The 15,733-nt window shown below is 51.8% G+C and overlaps 1 protein-coding gene across 3 annotated transcripts; it reads left to right on the top strand.

Moving 5' to 3' along the window:
• The first annotated feature begins 389 nt into the window (after positions 1–389).
• Positions 390–14,665, top strand: mmut (methylmalonyl CoA mutase). Of its 3 annotated transcripts, none has more exons than XM_064340740.1 (13): positions 390–477; positions 1,128–1,569; positions 2,345–2,712; positions 3,164–3,321; positions 3,955–4,126; positions 4,506–4,754; positions 4,968–5,079; positions 6,967–7,082; positions 7,946–8,061; positions 8,780–8,911; positions 11,395–11,542; positions 12,009–12,176; positions 13,884–14,665. In XM_064340740.1, the coding sequence occupies exons 1-13, from the start codon at positions 412–414 to the stop codon at positions 14,010–14,012; spliced, it is 2,376 nt and encodes a 791-aa protein (XP_064196810.1). In that variant the 5' UTR covers positions 390–411; the 3' UTR covers positions 14,013–14,665. The 3 variants fall into 3 exon arrangements, 2 of the variants coding, with proteins under 2 accessions (XP_064196810.1, XP_064196809.1); XR_010330710.1 differs by lacking the exon at positions 390–477 and having other exon boundaries at positions 1,109–1,569; positions 13,884–14,458; positions 14,513–14,665; XM_064340739.1 differs by lacking the exon at positions 390–477 and having other exon boundaries at positions 1,109–1,569.
• Positions 14,666–15,733: the final 1,068 nt, after the last annotated feature.

The raw sequence follows: 15,733 nt of genomic DNA, 5'->3' as shown, positions 1-15,733 counted from the left end.
CTCAATATGGCTTGACAAGAAGAATGAAAACGCATTTGAAATATACGTGACGGTTTTTCTGCAATTCAAACTAGGCCACACCTCCATCTGGTGGCGAAGCTAGAACGTTACATACGCGGCTAATGCTAGTAGAGTGGTTGTGACAATGGTCATACTCTGTTGTACGGCACACTGTGTGTTGTGTTATACAGTCAGCCTTTACAGACGATGTGTACATATTCAACGTATCTAGCTAACAATACCTGCGTTTCATATAAATCCCTCCTGAACGAGGTGGCACCATCGAGATATGGCACCAATAACACAAAAATAAACACTAAATCGAACATTTCCTGTTCCTCCTAGTTCAGAGGTCAAGGTTCAAAAATTCCGTTATCTCGTCTGTGATTGGTGAACAGCAGGTGTGTTCGTATGCGATTGGTAGTTGGGTTTACACCTACTCCTCCACAACTGTATACGGGAGCAAACAAACGCAAGGTCAGGATAGAGACTTTTTTCTTATCCTAGCGTCTTAATTCAATAGACAACTAATTTTTATCAGATCACATAAGTTATTAATAGACCCACATACCAGAAAAACTATTAAAAGTCATCGATAGTTTCTTATGAGTTTATGTTCGCTTGCTACAAAATCAGTGTTGTGGCTAGCGCTAACAATTGTTTTAGTACACGTCTCTCCCTTTTTGAAACATTGCCTTAACCAGCGGCTATTTTTGTTATATATTTACACCGATGTCTTAGCATTTCTCGTAAAGTCAATTTGGTCATTTGGCTAATCTGGTCAGCCACCTGAGTTAGCTAACGTTCAGCCAAGCGTAAGAAGTAAATATTTACCAAGCCGACCAAGTACAGGTACAATTCTAATTGTGCCATGTATAAAATGTTAGCCAGCGTACCTGAACTTGACCGTGTCTCTAAAATTTTGCTTCAATTTTCCCATAAGTATTCGCGTGCTTTGCATGCACTAAAATATGATATATGTCATTGCCAAATAGTTAGATTGCATGCTTTCTTTCACACATAGTTGTACTTCACTGTCTGTTTTTTTCCCTTTCCCAAATTAAAAGTGTGCGTCCAACCTGGCAAGCTTGCCGAATTATCTGCACTGCGTTTTCCACAATTTACAGTTGCATGTCAAGGTGAGCGGAGTTGCACGACGCCAGTTCGCCATGCTGACAGCACGGAGTGCCTACGCGGCCCTGGCTGCCAAGCAGCTGCTTAGACCGGCCGGTGCTTCACCTGTGTCGGACGGGCATGTACGTCGGTTCGGGACGGCACCACCTTCGCGACCGAAAGAGCTGCACCCCAAATGGGCCGACTTGGCCAAGAAACAGCTGAAAGGGAAAAACCCCGAAGACCTGATCTGGCGCACCCCCGAGGGTATATCGATCAAGCCCGTCTACACGCGCAGCGACTCCGAGGCGGTGGCCGATGAACTGCCGGGCGTTTTCCCTTTCACGCGCGGCCCATATCCCACCATGTACACCTACAGACCGTGGACCATCAGACAGTATGCCGGCTTCAGCACCGTGGAGGAGAGCAACAAGTTTTACAAGGACAATATCAAAGGTATATCTCACTGTGGGTCATCGCGTGGGTTCATAAAACGGTGGTCGATTTGGGGGTCCCTGGGGGGTCCTCATCCAAAGTAAGGGGAATATTTTCATTCTTTGTGCCCTTATTTTTAGGTGTCTTAGACGGCTAAACTGTGTCTGATGTGCGACCCAATGGTAATAATGTCTATAACTATATGATTATATAATTCTAGCAAGCAGCTCTGGCCATTGTACGTTGCTGTCATCATGAGCGACAGTTGTTTTTTTGGTTGTCCCCATAATGAGTGACTGTAACTACAGGTGTTTCTCAGAACGAGTGGCTGTGACTACGGTGTTTTTCTTATAACGAGCAACTGTACCTGCAGGTGTTTGTCTTAACGAGTGACTACCTAGTGGTAACAGCAGGTGTTTTCTCATAGCGAGCGACGGTAACTCTGGTGTTCCTCATAGCGAGCGACGGTAACGATGGTGTTCCTCATAGCGAGCGGCGGTAACGATGGTGTTCCTCATAGCGAGCGACGGTAACTCTGGTATTCCTCATAGCGAGCGACGGTAACTCTATAGCGAGCGACGGTAACGATGGTGTTCCTCATAGCGAGCGAGGGTAACGGCAGGTGTTCCTCATAGCGAGCGAGGGTAACGGCTGGTGTTCCTCATAGCGAGCGACGGTAACGGCAGGTGTTCCTCATAGCGAGCGGCGGTAACTCTGGTGTTCCTCATAGCGAGCGGCGGTAACTCTGGTGTTCCTCATAGCGAGCGGCGGTAATGGCGGGTGTTCTGTTCCGCAGCTGGGCAGCAGGGCCTGTCGGTGGCCTTCGACCTGCCCACGCACCGCGGCTACGACTCGGACAACCCCAGGGTGCACGGCGACGTGGGCATGGCGGGCGTGGCCATCGACACGGTGGAGGACACCAAGCTGCTGTTCGACGGCATCCCGCTGGAGAAGATGTCCGTCTCCATGACGATGAACGGGGCAGTCATCCCCATCTTGGCCATGTTCATCGTGACGGGGCAGGAGCAGGGCGTTCCCCTGGAGAAGCTGACGGGCACCATCCAGAACGACATCCTGAAGGAGTTCATGGTGCGGAACACCTACATCTTCCCGCCCGAGCCCTCCATGCACGCCATCGCTGACATCTTCGCCTACACCTCCAAGGTACCGCCTCCAGCTGTCTGCAGCAGTGTTCTCATAAGGCCTTTACCTCCACCTGCCTGGGGACCCCCACCCTGATAAAACTGTTAATTCTGCACACATTTATCCAGCACCCACTACAGACTACAGTACACCGGCTATTAAACACACTAGTAACTGTAAGCATTTTGAAACTGTGATGTCATTATTATCTCATGGATTTCTATCTGACCTGTCTCAATATTAAATACAATATACCTGACTATACTGATTTAAGAATTCCAAGAATTGCAAAAATGTGTAAGTCAGTCTATTATTTGAAAGCCGAAAGTACGTCTTTATGAAATCTAGAAATATAAATGGGATGTGAAATGGAATGGGGCGTTTGTAAGAATGGGATATTTTGGCGTTGTTGCTTGTGAGCTTGTGAGCTCGGGGAGCTGGTTTTTGGGGTAACGCCTGTGTCCTTCTCCAGCACATGCCCAAGTTTAACTCCATCTCCATCAGCGGGTACCACCTGCAGGAGGCTGGCGCCGACGCCATCCTGGAGCTGGCCTACACCATCGCCAACGGCCTGGAGTACTGCCGCACCGGCCTGAAGGCGGGGCTCTCCATCGACGAGTTCGCCCCCAGGTAACCCGGCCCGCGCGCGGGTGTGTGAGGGGCGTGGCGGGGCGTGGCGTGGCGGGGTGAGGCGTCAGCGTCGTCTGTCTGAACACGTGGCGTTGTTACTGGAGCTGCCGTTCCCCAGGGCATCGGGTAAAAATATGCATATTCAGGCGAGTTCCCCGTACTCTTCACGGTCATCCGTTAATGTGGCTTGTTGCCGTGGAAATTGTCGGGAGCGAAATGGACGCGGTAGATTGTGGGAAGGTTTCTCCTGCTGTAACACAGGAGTAATTTAAGTTACGTTTATACAGCACTGTTTTCCGTCTCAAGGTGCTTTTAGGAAAAGGGGTGAGCTCCCCTCAGTTGCTCCGAAACCCGGGTCTGACTGGGAGGGGAGGCGTTCAGGCTGACTGGGAGGGGAGGCGTTCAGGCTGACTGGGAGGGGAGGCGTTCAGGCTGACTGGGAGGGGAGGCGTTCAGGCTGACTGGGAGGGGAGGCGTTCAGGCTGACTGGGAGGGGAGGCGTTCAGGCTGACTGGGAGGGGAGGTGTCCAGGCTGACTGGGAGGGGAGGCGTTCAGGGTGACTGGGAGGGGAGGCGTTCAGGCTGACTGGGAGGGGAGGCGTTCAGGCTGTGGTTTTCTCGCTGTGCGTTCAGGCTGTCCTTCTTCTGGGGCATCGGGATGAACTTCTACATGGAGATCGCCAAGCTGCGGGCCGCCAGGAAACTCTGGGCCACTCTGATCAAGGAGAAGTTTCAGCCCAAAAACTCCAAATCCCTGCTGCTCAGGACACACTGCCAGACCTCGGGCTGGTCCCTCACCGAGCAGGTGTGTGTGTGAGAGTGTGTGTGTGTGTGAGAGAGAGAGTGTGTGTGTGTGCGTGAGACAGTGTGTGTGTGTGTGTGTGTGTGTGAGAGAGAGTGTGTGTGTGTGTGTGTGTGTGTGTGTGAGAGAGTGTGTGTGTGTGAGAGAGAGTGTCTGTGTGTGTGTGTGTGTGAGAGAGTGTGTGTGTGTGTACGCCTGTGTGTGTGTGTGTGTCTGTGCACGTGTGTGTGTGTGTGTGTGAGTGTGTGCGTGTGTGTATGCGTGTGTGTGTGTGTGTGTGTGAGTGCGTGCATGCCTGTGGATAAAGTGAGTTTTTATAGATGTTTATTCCTAAGTTGTTGGAGCAGAGAGAAGCTCTGATTGGTGGTCTCCTCGGCCGTAGGACCCGTACAACAACGTGATCCGCACGGTGATCGAGGCCATGGCCGCCGTGTTCGGGGGAACGCAGTCCCTGCACACCAACTCCTTCGACGAGGCGCTGGGCCTGCCCACCATCAAGAGCGCCCGCATCGCCCGCAACACGCAGATCATCATCCAGGAGGAGTCCGGCATCCCCAAGGTGGCTGACCCCTGGGGGGGGTCCCACATGATGGAGTCCCTCACCACCGACGTGCACAACGCCGCCCTCGAGGTAAACACACCTGCCCCACACCTGTCCTCAGGTAAACTGCTTCACACACCTGCCCTCAAGGGGGTCCATGCTCGTATTCGGGCCCTGCAGTACTCGGTCTGTAGCCTGCAGCGTTTTACAGGCACTTAAATTTCGGGGGATGGGACCTTCAGGAGACTGAGCTGGGGGGGGGGGGGTGCGGGGTCTGATGCTCTGTCTGTCCGTCCCGCGCAGTTCATCAGCGAGATCGAGGCGATGGGGGGCATGGCGCGGGCCGTGGCCGAGGGGATCCCCAAACTCCGCATCGAGGAGTGCGCCGCCCGCCGACAGGCCCGCATCGACTCAGGTACCCGCCTCTGGCTCCGCCTCCACCTCCTCTATGTGTACGTGTGTGGGCGGGACCTCTTCACGGCTCCGCCTCCACCTCCTCTACGTGTACGTGTGTGGGTGGGGCCTCTTCACGGCTCCGCCTCCACCTCCTCTATGTGTACGTGTGTGGGCGGGACCTCTTCAAGTCTCCGCCTCCTTTCAGCAGCCCTGCACAGCGACACCTTAATCCTTCTCTGTTTGGCCTGGCTTAACATTTGCACGGGTCTAAATTAATGTTAGACTCAGCTTAAAGTTCCCTTATAGAGATGTAAAGTTTGGGCTAGACTTACAGCTCTTGTACACGTGTAAAGGTGCGTGCACACACACACACACACATACATACACACACACACACACACACACACACACACACATACACACACACACACACACACACACACACACAGACAGACAGACGGACTAGCTGGAGACAGGCACTCTCTCCAGGTGGATGGTTAAGGTTTGAAATAATTCAGGGCTCAGGTCGTTCAGTCAGCACGTTTTTTAATGTAAACTGAATTAAAATGCAGATTTATGCAATTGAGTCTTATGTAAGGGAAGTCCAGCGTGCCTCTCTGACTCGAAAGCCCAGAGCCTATCGACGTCGTTCCTCTCTGGAATAAACTGCATTTTCATGGTTCAGGGGTTGCTGAGGTCTGTCGGGGGAAATCTGGTGCGCTGGTTTTGGGCCCATCAAAAAGAGAAAAATCGTTTTTAGATTGATTTGACCCACGCAGCTGAATGCTTTGTGGCTTCGCCGCTGTGTGAATGAGTCCTGCTGTAGCTCAGGTCCAGAGTCATTTCTGGCGCTGTGATGGGATTCTGCTGCATGCAGCACTGCAGTGGCCCTCTGGGGCCAGCAGGGGGCGCCCTAGCTCAGTGGGCCGGTGTGGTGTGGAGTTGGGCGCACTGCTCAAGTGAGTTTGATCTTTCTGTGCAGATGCCCCCCCTGAGCCCCCCCCCCCCCCCGCCAGCAGACACCCCTCCCTCCCCCCTGCCAGCGGGGGTCGCGTGGTTCACCACGCGCCACTGCGCCGCTCGCTGGCTTCCCCGTGCCCTCCCGCCGTCCGTCCGTCCCCCCCCTCCGCTCCAGCCGGGCAGAGGCCCAATCAAAGCAGCTCTCCTGGACCCCCTCACCCCCCCGCCTTGTTTTGTCATTAATCTCCAGACGGGGGTCAGCTGGTGCCGCGGTTCCCCTCCTTTCCCCACGTGTTGCCACCGCCGCTGCTGGCGGATTAGCGATGGCGGGAGGGAGGAAGTCCGCCAGTCACGCGCGGCGTACTGCCGTTCGCGCTCCGCCTGGCTCCGAGCTCCGAAAGGGCCCTGTTGTGTAATGGCTTGTCATGGGACAGGAAAGGAAAATGGCCGTCTGCAGTGCGTGCTAGGCTAATTAGCGCTAAGTGTGATTACACACGGGAGCCGCCTTCTGTAGCATGTAGTCCAGGCTAATTAGCGCTATCTCTGTTTATGGGTTGGAGCTGTGCTCTGTAGCATGTAGTGGTGGCCAATTTGCACTAACTCTGATTACTATTACTATTATTATTAGTGGGAGCAGCCTTCTGTAGGAGGATGTGCAGGCTGATTAGCGCTAGCCGTGATTACAGGGTTGAGTAGTGCTCTGTAGGAAGTGCTCTTCTTTCACAAGCACTAATTTGCGCCGTCCTTATTCCACGTTTCTGTTCTCATGCCTGTTCACTTGTCTTTGTAATTTAAGTGGTTCATTTTTCAGAGTATTCAACTCAATCCCCTGAATGTTAATTACAATTTTTATTCGGCCGGTGCTTTTCCTGTTCATGTCGCAGCCGCTCTCATGCTCGCAGTTGCTCGAAGGGCTCTTAGCATTGCCGGTGTTTTGTGCTTCCAGGGTCAGAGGTCATTGTAGGGGTAAACAAATATCGGCTGGAGAAGGAGGAGTCCGTGGACGTCCTGGCGATCGACAACACCGCGGTTCGCAACAAGCAGATCGAGAAACTGAAAAGGGTGAGCATCCTCTGTTTGATGCCCTGAGTGTCTGTGATGCCCTGAGTGTCTGTGACCCCCTGAGTGTCTGTGACCCCCTGAGTGTCTGTGACGCCCTGAGTGTCTGTGATGCCCTGAGTGTCTGTGACCCCCTGAGTGTCTGTGACCCCCTGAGTGTCTGTGACGCCCTGAGTGTCTGTGATGCCCTGAGTGTCTGTGATTAGCCTGAGTGTCTGTGATTGCCTGAGTGTCTGTGATGGCCTGAGTGTCTGTGATGCCCTGAGTGTCTGTGATTAGCCTGAGTGTCTGTGATTGCCTGAGTGTCTGTGATGGCCTGAGTGTCTGTGATGCCCTGAGTGTCTGTGATGGCCTGAGTGTCTGTGATGGCCTGAGTGTCTGTGATTGCCTGAGTGTCTGTGATGCCCTGAGTGTCTGTGATGGCCTGAGTTTCTGTGATTAGCCTGAGTGTCTGTGATGGCCTGAGTGTCTGTGATGCCCTGAGTGTTTCTAAAGAACGCTGGGCCCTGAGGGAAATGGCAAATGATTTACTCCTTTTGATTTTTAATTTCCTCATCCTAGTATGTGCACGTGTACCAACCCCCAAGAGAATGTTAGGGTTAGGGTTAGTCCTGCTGGAACAGGTGCTGTTCCTCTGGTAAAGAATGGGTCAGGAATGTTTTTACCTCTGTCAGCTGTGCTGCTTTAATGCTGCACCCTGCGAAAAGAGAGGGAGACCTGTGTTTCTCTGTTTCTCAGGTGAGAGAGACCTGTGTTTCTCTGTTTCTCAGGTGAGAGAGACCTGTGTTTCTCTGTTTCTCAGGTGAGAGAGACCTGTGTTTCTCTGTTTCTCAGGTGAGAGAGACCTGTGTTTCTCTGTTTCTCAGGTGAGAGAGACTCGAGACAGCGAGGCGGCGAAGAAGTGTCTCTCGGCCATCGAGGAATGCGCTCGCACTCGCCATGGCAACCTGCTAGCGCTGGCGGTGGAGGCAGCTCGGGCCAGGTGAGGTGTGGTAAGGGGTGGTTTGGTGTGCGTGGTTTGGTGTGGTGTGGTGTGATGAGGTGGGGGGTGTGGTGTGGTGTGTCGTGAGGGGTGTGGTTTGGTGTGGCGTGATGCAGTTTGGTGTGGTGTGGTGTAGTGTGGTTTGGTTGTGGTGTGGTGTGATAATGTGTGGTGAGGTGTGGTGGGGTGTGATGAGGTGTGGTAAGGGGTGGTGAGGTGTGTTGTGTGGTGAGGTATAGTCATGGGTGGTGTGGTGTGGTGTGATGAGGTGTGGTAAAGGGTGGTGTGGTGTGGGGTGGTGTGATAATGTGTGGTAAGGGGTGGTGTGGTGGGGTGTGATGAGGTGTGGTAAGGGGTGGTGAGGTGTGGTGTGTGGTGAGGTATAGTCATAGGTGGTGGGGTGTGGTGTGATAATGTGTGGTGAGGTGTGGTGTGGTGGGGTGTGGGTGGATAGAGGGGTTGTCTGTAATGGTGTGAGGTGTGGTGTGGTGAGGGTCTGGTGGTTTGTGTGATAATGTGTGGTGAGGTGTGGTGTGTGGTGAGGTATAGTCATGGGTGGTGGGGTGTGGTGTGATAATGTGTGGTAAGGGGTGGTGTGGTGGGGTGTGGTAAGGTGTGGTAAGGGGTGGTGTGGTCTGGTTTGATGTGATAATGTGTGGTAAGGGGTGGTGTGGTGGGGTGTGGCCGGACTGAGCGGTCGGCGATCCCCTGGCTGCAGGTGTTCCGTTGGCGAGATCACCGACGCCATGAAGGCGGTGTTTGGCGAGCACAAGGCCAGCACGCGCATGGTCAGCGGGGCGTACCGCAGCGAGTTCGGGGAGCACCAGGAGATCACCAGCGCCCTCAACAGGTGAGCCGGGACACCGCAGGCACAACATGGCCGCCTCTCCGTCCGTCCTCCCCCGCTTCTCTCTCCCATCTTCTCCATCCTTTGGTCTTCTCCCCTCTCCTTCGTCCTGGTCTTTTCGTTCCTCTTGTGTGGGAGGATGTGGGGGGTTGATTGACAGCTGGTAAATGGAAGTGGTGAGGTGCGATTAAGCTGTAATCACAGTTATCTCCCCTGAATCAGGTCAGGTGTGAACAGGGACGTAGCCGCCATTGAGGTTCACTGAGGTCATTGTCCATTTCCAAAGCCTCTATGTGATTTAATTCTTAAGGGACAACATCAGTTGCGACTCATTTACGATGGGGAAGTGAACATTCCTTAATATTTTGTCAAATTGAAGCCTGATCTAGAGCCACATGTACAGCGTTTACATCTGAATGCATCCACAGTTAAATGAAGAAAAGGAAAACCTAAAACTAAAAGGAACCTCGCCCTGGCCCAGTCTCTTGACCTCTGTATTTTTGAGGTCCTGGTTACACCCCTGTGTGTGAAGGGGGAAGTGGGTCCCAGGTTTGATGCCAAAACCGGGGAAATCAGAAGGGGATATGGTTATTGGGTCGTCTTGACTGAGACCATCCAATGATCAAGCTCTTCACCCGTCCAGCTGGTTCTTATTTTTTCTGCAAGTTGTCATGGTTACCGATGGTATATAACTCCGGGCCCGATTTACTAAGACCTTAGACCTTTACCGTGCGGAAAACCTTTTAGTGCACTTAAAACCAATAACATCACCAATGACTGCTGCAGAACGAAAAAAAATTGGTCATGTTACTGGTTTTGTGTGTCCCAAAATGTTTCATGCATGCTGAAGCTCTTAGTACTAGAAGAGCCAGTGTAGAAGTTAAAATGATTTGACTGCTGTAGAGCACAGCTGAGGCTGAAGACTGGAGAGCACAGCTGAGGCTGCAGACTGGAGAGCAGAGCTGAGGCTGAAAGGCTGTAGAGCTTAGCTGGGGCTGAAGACTGGAGAACACAGCTGAGGCTGAAGACTGTTTAGCACAGCTGAGGCTGAAGGCTGGAGAGCACAGCTGAGGCTGAAAGCTGGAGAGCACAGCTGAGGCTGAAGGTTGTTTAGCACAGCTGAGGCTGAAGACTGGAGAGCACAGCTAAGGATGCAGACTGGAGAGCACAGCTGAGGCTGAAAGGCTGTAGAGCTCAGCTGATGCTGAAGACTGGAGAGCACAGCTGAGGCTGAAAGCTGGAGAGCACGGCTGCGGCTCAAGCAGTGGAGCACAGCTGAGGCTGAAGCAGTGGAGCATGGCTGAGGCTGAAGGCTGTTTAGCACAGCTGAGGCTGAAGACTGGAGAGCACAGCTGAGGCTGAAAGCCAGAGAGCACAACTGAGGCTGAAAGCTGGAGAGCACAGCTGAGGCTTAAAGCTGGAGAGCACGGCTGAGGCTGAAGACTGGAGAGCACAGCTGAGGATGAAGACTGGAGAGCACAGCTGAGGCTGAAAGCTGGAGAGCACGGCTGAGGCTTAAAGCTGGAGAGCATGGCTGAGGCTGAAAACTGGAGAGCACAGCTGAGGATGCAGACTGGAGAGCACAGCTGAGGCTGAAGACTGGAGAGCACAGCTGAGGCTGAAGACTGGAGAGCACAGCTGAGGCTGAAAGCTGGAGAGCACGGCTGAGGCTCTGGGGCTGAGGTTTACTCCACCAGGGTTAGAAGTGATGAAAGCTACACATGAGCTTCTCCACTCTGCTTTCCTAAAATGAATAAAGTGGCTGGTGAAAGCTCTGCTTCGTTCTGCCGCTTGGTTTGATAGGGTGCATACGGGGAGGCGAGTGGCTCATTACTGTGCGATTAGCATAGCATTGTGCGCTCATTCGGGAGGGGAGATTTCTGCGGCTAAATCAGGCAGCCGCCGCCGCCGCCATTCCTGGTGAATGAATAAATGGATGAGCTGAAGGGAGAGAAAGTGCGCTGCCTTTCTCCCTGTGTTTAACCCCTTTGCGCAGATGCCACGTCTGGCCAATCCTCGTCCATTTAGTGGGTGTTCTATTTTAGGCTTTAACTCTCCAGATGTGAGCATTGCAGAGACTTGGAACCAAAAGGCTTAAATGAGGCAAGACAGTCATACCATTTAAAAATATGAATTTAGATGAGATTAAATTCCTTATTCATAAAGCTAGAAGTAAAAGTGCCACAAATGCAATTATCTTGGCGAAAATGCAAAAACGAAGTGGTTTTCCTTCAGTTTGAAATGAAATACTGAGAGATCGCATATGTATTACAGGTAAAACTATACGTGTCCTGGAACTGTACGTGTCCTCTAAGTTAGCATGTTCAGCTGCGGACCCTGTTAGCGTAGCGTGCTTGGTCAGTAGGTGGTGAAATAAAGGCTAATCAGCATTAGCATAAAATCAATTTAATGTGATGTAATGTGCAGGGTGTTAAAGCCAGTGGTGTGTCCATTAAATACTCACTACATGCTGCTGTCTCTCCTAGAGTCGTGGAGTTTAAGAAGCAGGAGGGCAGAAACCCTCGCCTCCTAGTGGCCAAGATGGGACAGGACGGGCACGACAGGGGCGCCAAAGTCATTGCCACGGGCTTCGCTGACCTGGGGTTCGACGTGGACATTGGCCCCCTTTTCCAGGTGTGTGTGTGTGTGTGTGTGAGTGAGTTTGTGTATAACTGTGTGTGTGTGTGTGTGTGTGTAACTCTGTGTGTAACTGTGTGTGTGTGTGTATAACTGTGTGTGTGTAACTCTGTGTGTAACTGTGTGTGTGTGTAACTGTGTAACTGTGTGTGTGTGTGTGTGTGTGTAACTCTGTGTGTGTGTGTAACTCTGTGTGTAACTGTGTGTGTGTGTAACTGTGTGTAACTCTGTGTGTAATGCACAGACTCCGCTGGAGGTGGCGCAGCAGGCTGTAGATGCTGATGTGCACTGTGTGTAACTCTGTGTGTAATGCACAGACTCCCCTGGAGGTGGCGCAGCAGGCTGTAGATGCTGATGTGCACTGTGTGTAACTCTGTGTGTAATGCACAGACTCCCCTGGAGGTGGCGCAGCAGGCTGTAGATGCTGATGTGCACTGTGTGTAACTCTGTGTGTAATGCACAGACTCCCCTGGAGGTGGCGCAGCAGGCTGTGGATGCTGATGTGCACTGTGTGGGGATCAGCACCCTTGCCGCTGGACACAAGACCCTCGTCCCCGAGCTCATCAAGGAGCTCCGCAACCTCAACCGGCCCGACATCCTGGTCATCTGCGGGGGCGTCATCCCTCCCCAGGTAACGCGCTTTAATTAGCCCAGGTAACGAGCTTTAATCAGCCCAGGTAACGCGCTTTAATCAGCCCAGGTAACGCTCTTTAATCAGCCCAGGTAACGCTCTTTAATCAGCCCAGGTAACGAGCTTTAATCAGCCCAGGTAACGCTCTTTAATCAGTCCAGGTAACGCTCTTTAATCAGCCCAGGTAATGCTCTTTATTCAGCCCAGGTAACGCTCTTTATTCAGCCCAGGTAACAAGCTTTAATCAGCCCAGGTAACGCTCTTTAATCAGCCCAGGTAACAAGCTTTAATCAGCCCAGGTAACGTGCTTTAATCAGCCCAGGTAACGCTCTTTAATCAGGCCAGGTAACAAGCTTTAATCAGCCCAGGTAACAAGCTTTAATCAGCCCAGGTAACGAGCGTTAATCAGCCCAGGTAACGCTCTTTAATCAGCCCAGGCAATGCTCTTTAATCAGCCCAGGTAATGCTCTTTAATCAGCCCAGGTAACGAGCTTTAATCAGCCCAGGTAATGCTCTTTAATCAGCCCAGGTAATGCTCTTTAATCAGCCCAGGTAACATGCCTTAGGTAATGTGCTTCAGTGAACCTGCATGACAACTAGTAGTAATAATAGTAGCAGCAGCATACTCAGTAGTATTAATATTATTACCATTGTGGGTGACTCTGACAGTTCAGTCTTGTTGCTAACAGAAAGTGGTCCTCAGTGGGCGGGGTTGGGCTGCTCTGATTGGTGTACTGCTGGCTGTTGGCATGGTGAGGGGGTGGGAGGGCCAGTGACCTTCCTTAGCTCCAGGGGTGACTCACGGCGATCAGGTGACCAGGTGTCTGGTTCTCACCCTCCAGGTGTAAGGTTCCATCAGCTCTTAATTGGGCCTGATTGCCATTCCAGCTTCTGCTGAATTTAGCATCAGTTTTAGACTAATTGGGTAAGAGTGTCGGGTTTATTTATGTTTGAAAAGGAATGTGAAGATTTTCCATTAGTGTTTCTAAGCAACCCTGTGTTAATGAGGGCTAGATCTCCAGTGGTCTCATTTTAATCGAGATTTTGCGAGAACAGGATTAGAATAGACATTTGATTTAATAAATAAAACATTTGATTTTATTGTGAGAGAGTTCTTATATTAATATCCAAAGGGTTATTATGGGATGCCATTGCACATCAACCACTTTATTGAGTGAGGTGTGATGGAAGAACTTCTGAAGGGTTTCTGAGTCACACAGCAGCTCCCCCCCCCCGGCTCAGCCCCAGGCGGTCCTCTCCTCTCCTCTCCTCTCCTCTCCTCTCCTCTCCTCTCCTCTCCTCTCCTCTCCCTCTCTCCTCTCCTCTCCTCTCCTCTCCTCTCCTCTCCTCTCCTCTCCTCTCCTCCTCTCCGGTCGACCACGAACGCAGAGGTCCGGCACGGTGAAGCGGCACAGCGACCGCGGCGTGGGAGAGTTCCGGGGGCGCGCCACCTCCTGGCCCAGTGTTCCGGGCCTTTCCGCTCCGTCGTTCCGGCTCCCGGGCTAATCCCGTTCGGCTTCGGGGAGCAGAGCTGCTCTGATTGGTCCACGGGGCAAATGGCAAGGGGGCGCGCGGGTAGCTCTGTGTGATTTGGGGCTCGGGGGGTCATCGAGCAGTGCCCAGTCCCCCATGGCGATAGCTCGTGTGTGTGTGTGTGTGTGTCTGCGTGTGCGTGACGGACGTGTGTGTCCTCTGGGTGCGTTTCAGGATTACGAGTTCCTGTATGAAGAGGGGGTCTGCTGCATCTTCGGCCCCGGGACCCGCATCCCCCAGGCGGCCGTCGAGGTGATCGACAACATCGAGAGGAGCCTGGAGAAGAACCAACAGACCATCTGAGAGGGCGGTCATTTTACAGACCGATCTGAGACCGCGGCGATTTCACAGAGTGTCAGAGACGGCGACCATTTTAAAAGCATCGAGTTTCGCCTCTCACCTGTTGCAAAAAGGATCACACATCACAGAATCCAGGCCTACAGCACTTCACTAATGATGCTGCATATTATGATTTCTCCAAGTTTCATACGTAGGAAATAGGCCTATCAATAGTGCCTGTTGATTTATTTAAATAAAATTTAAAAAAAAATTTTTTAATGTAACATCTGGTTGAAATGTAAATCTACGTGAGTTGAGTGAAATGTATTTCAAGCTGTCGAATCTTTTTTGGTTTTGGCTGGTTTATAAATAGTTGATTAAAAGAACTTTATTGGGGGGGGGGGTCTGTTCTGAGATGGTGGGACAGATTGGGATGAGGCCATCGTATGGCTGTTACAGACAGAACCGCTGTTTAAAGTGTTCTTGATTGTTTCAGGAAAAAAAAAAAATTGTATTGTTTCAAGCAAATGCGGTCACATCACATGAAACCTAAATTGTGTCCTTCAGTTTTACTGTCTAGAGGGGGCCAGGGTTTACCATCAATAAAATAATGTTCTAAGATTGGCTTTTTTTCTTCAAGAAGCTACTGAATAAATTACCGGTGTGTTTAAGACTTACCAGTAATTCTGCTGTTTTATTTTCCAGATTGTGTTTTTCCACACACGGTGTTCTGTGTCAGTGAAATGACCGATTTGGGGTTTTGTGCCCAAATCCTTTCGGCTTTAAAAGCCGTGTGTTTTCTAGGCCGTGGAGTGGAACGTCCCATTTAAACCGGGATTTTAAAAAAAAATCCTGTCTTCCCGTCTGAGCGGGCCTAGTTTGAAGACCTCCTTGTTTTGAAAGCTGAGCGGGCGAAACGCTCGAGTCGCCCCGAACCCTTGAGCCGGTGGCGGGTCGCGGAAGCGGACGCAGCGGGCGACCCCTGGATAAAGGTCGGGGGGGTTCTTTTTTTTAATGTTAAAAAGGCCGGCTGCAGTCGACGTCTCGTTTTGTTGACCTTCTCGCTCGCTCGCTCGCTCGCTCGGCCGTTGTGGTAACACCGGGCCTGTCAGAAATGATCCGTTTTAATCCTTTATTTATTTCCCCCGATGGTGCGCCGCGCCGCGCCGCAGACTTCTACATTTTGCTCATTAGCGCGCCGGGACTTTTCCCTGGCGTCCTGCGATGTGGGGAACGTACTCTACATGGCCAAAAGTATGTGGACACCTGACATCCATCGTCTCATCCCGAAATTATGGGGGTTAATATGGAGTTGATCCATCCTTCTTCAACCTCCACTCTTCTGGGAAGGCTTTATGCTAGTTGTTTGGAGCGCTGCTGCAGGGATTTGCTTCCATTCAGCCAGAAGAGCTTTGGTGAGGTCAGGCATTGATTGGGCGATTACGCCTGGCTCACAGTTGGCTTTCCAGTTGATCCCAAAGGTAGGATGGGGTGGAGGTCAACTAGACTCTGCTTTCATGTTTCACTAGACTATGTCATGGGGGTGACATAGCTCAGGAGGTAAGACCGATTGTCTGGCAGTCGGAGGGTTGCCGGTTCAAACCCCGCCCTGGGCATGTCCTTGAGCAAGACCCCTAACCCCCAACTGCTCTGGCGAATGAGAGGCATCAATTTTAAAGCACTTTGGATGAAAGCGCTATATAAATGCAGTCCATTTACCATTTCACATCAAAACAGACACCAGG

The sequence above is a fragment of the Anguilla rostrata genome, chromosome 6, assembly GCF_018555375.3.
Source record: "Anguilla rostrata isolate EN2019 chromosome 6, ASM1855537v3, whole genome shotgun sequence".
NCBI classification, from domain to species: domain Eukaryota; kingdom Metazoa; phylum Chordata; class Actinopteri; order Anguilliformes; family Anguillidae; genus Anguilla; species Anguilla rostrata.
Note: the sequence above shows the minus strand (reverse complement) of the source record. Positions and strands in the feature narration are given on the sequence as shown.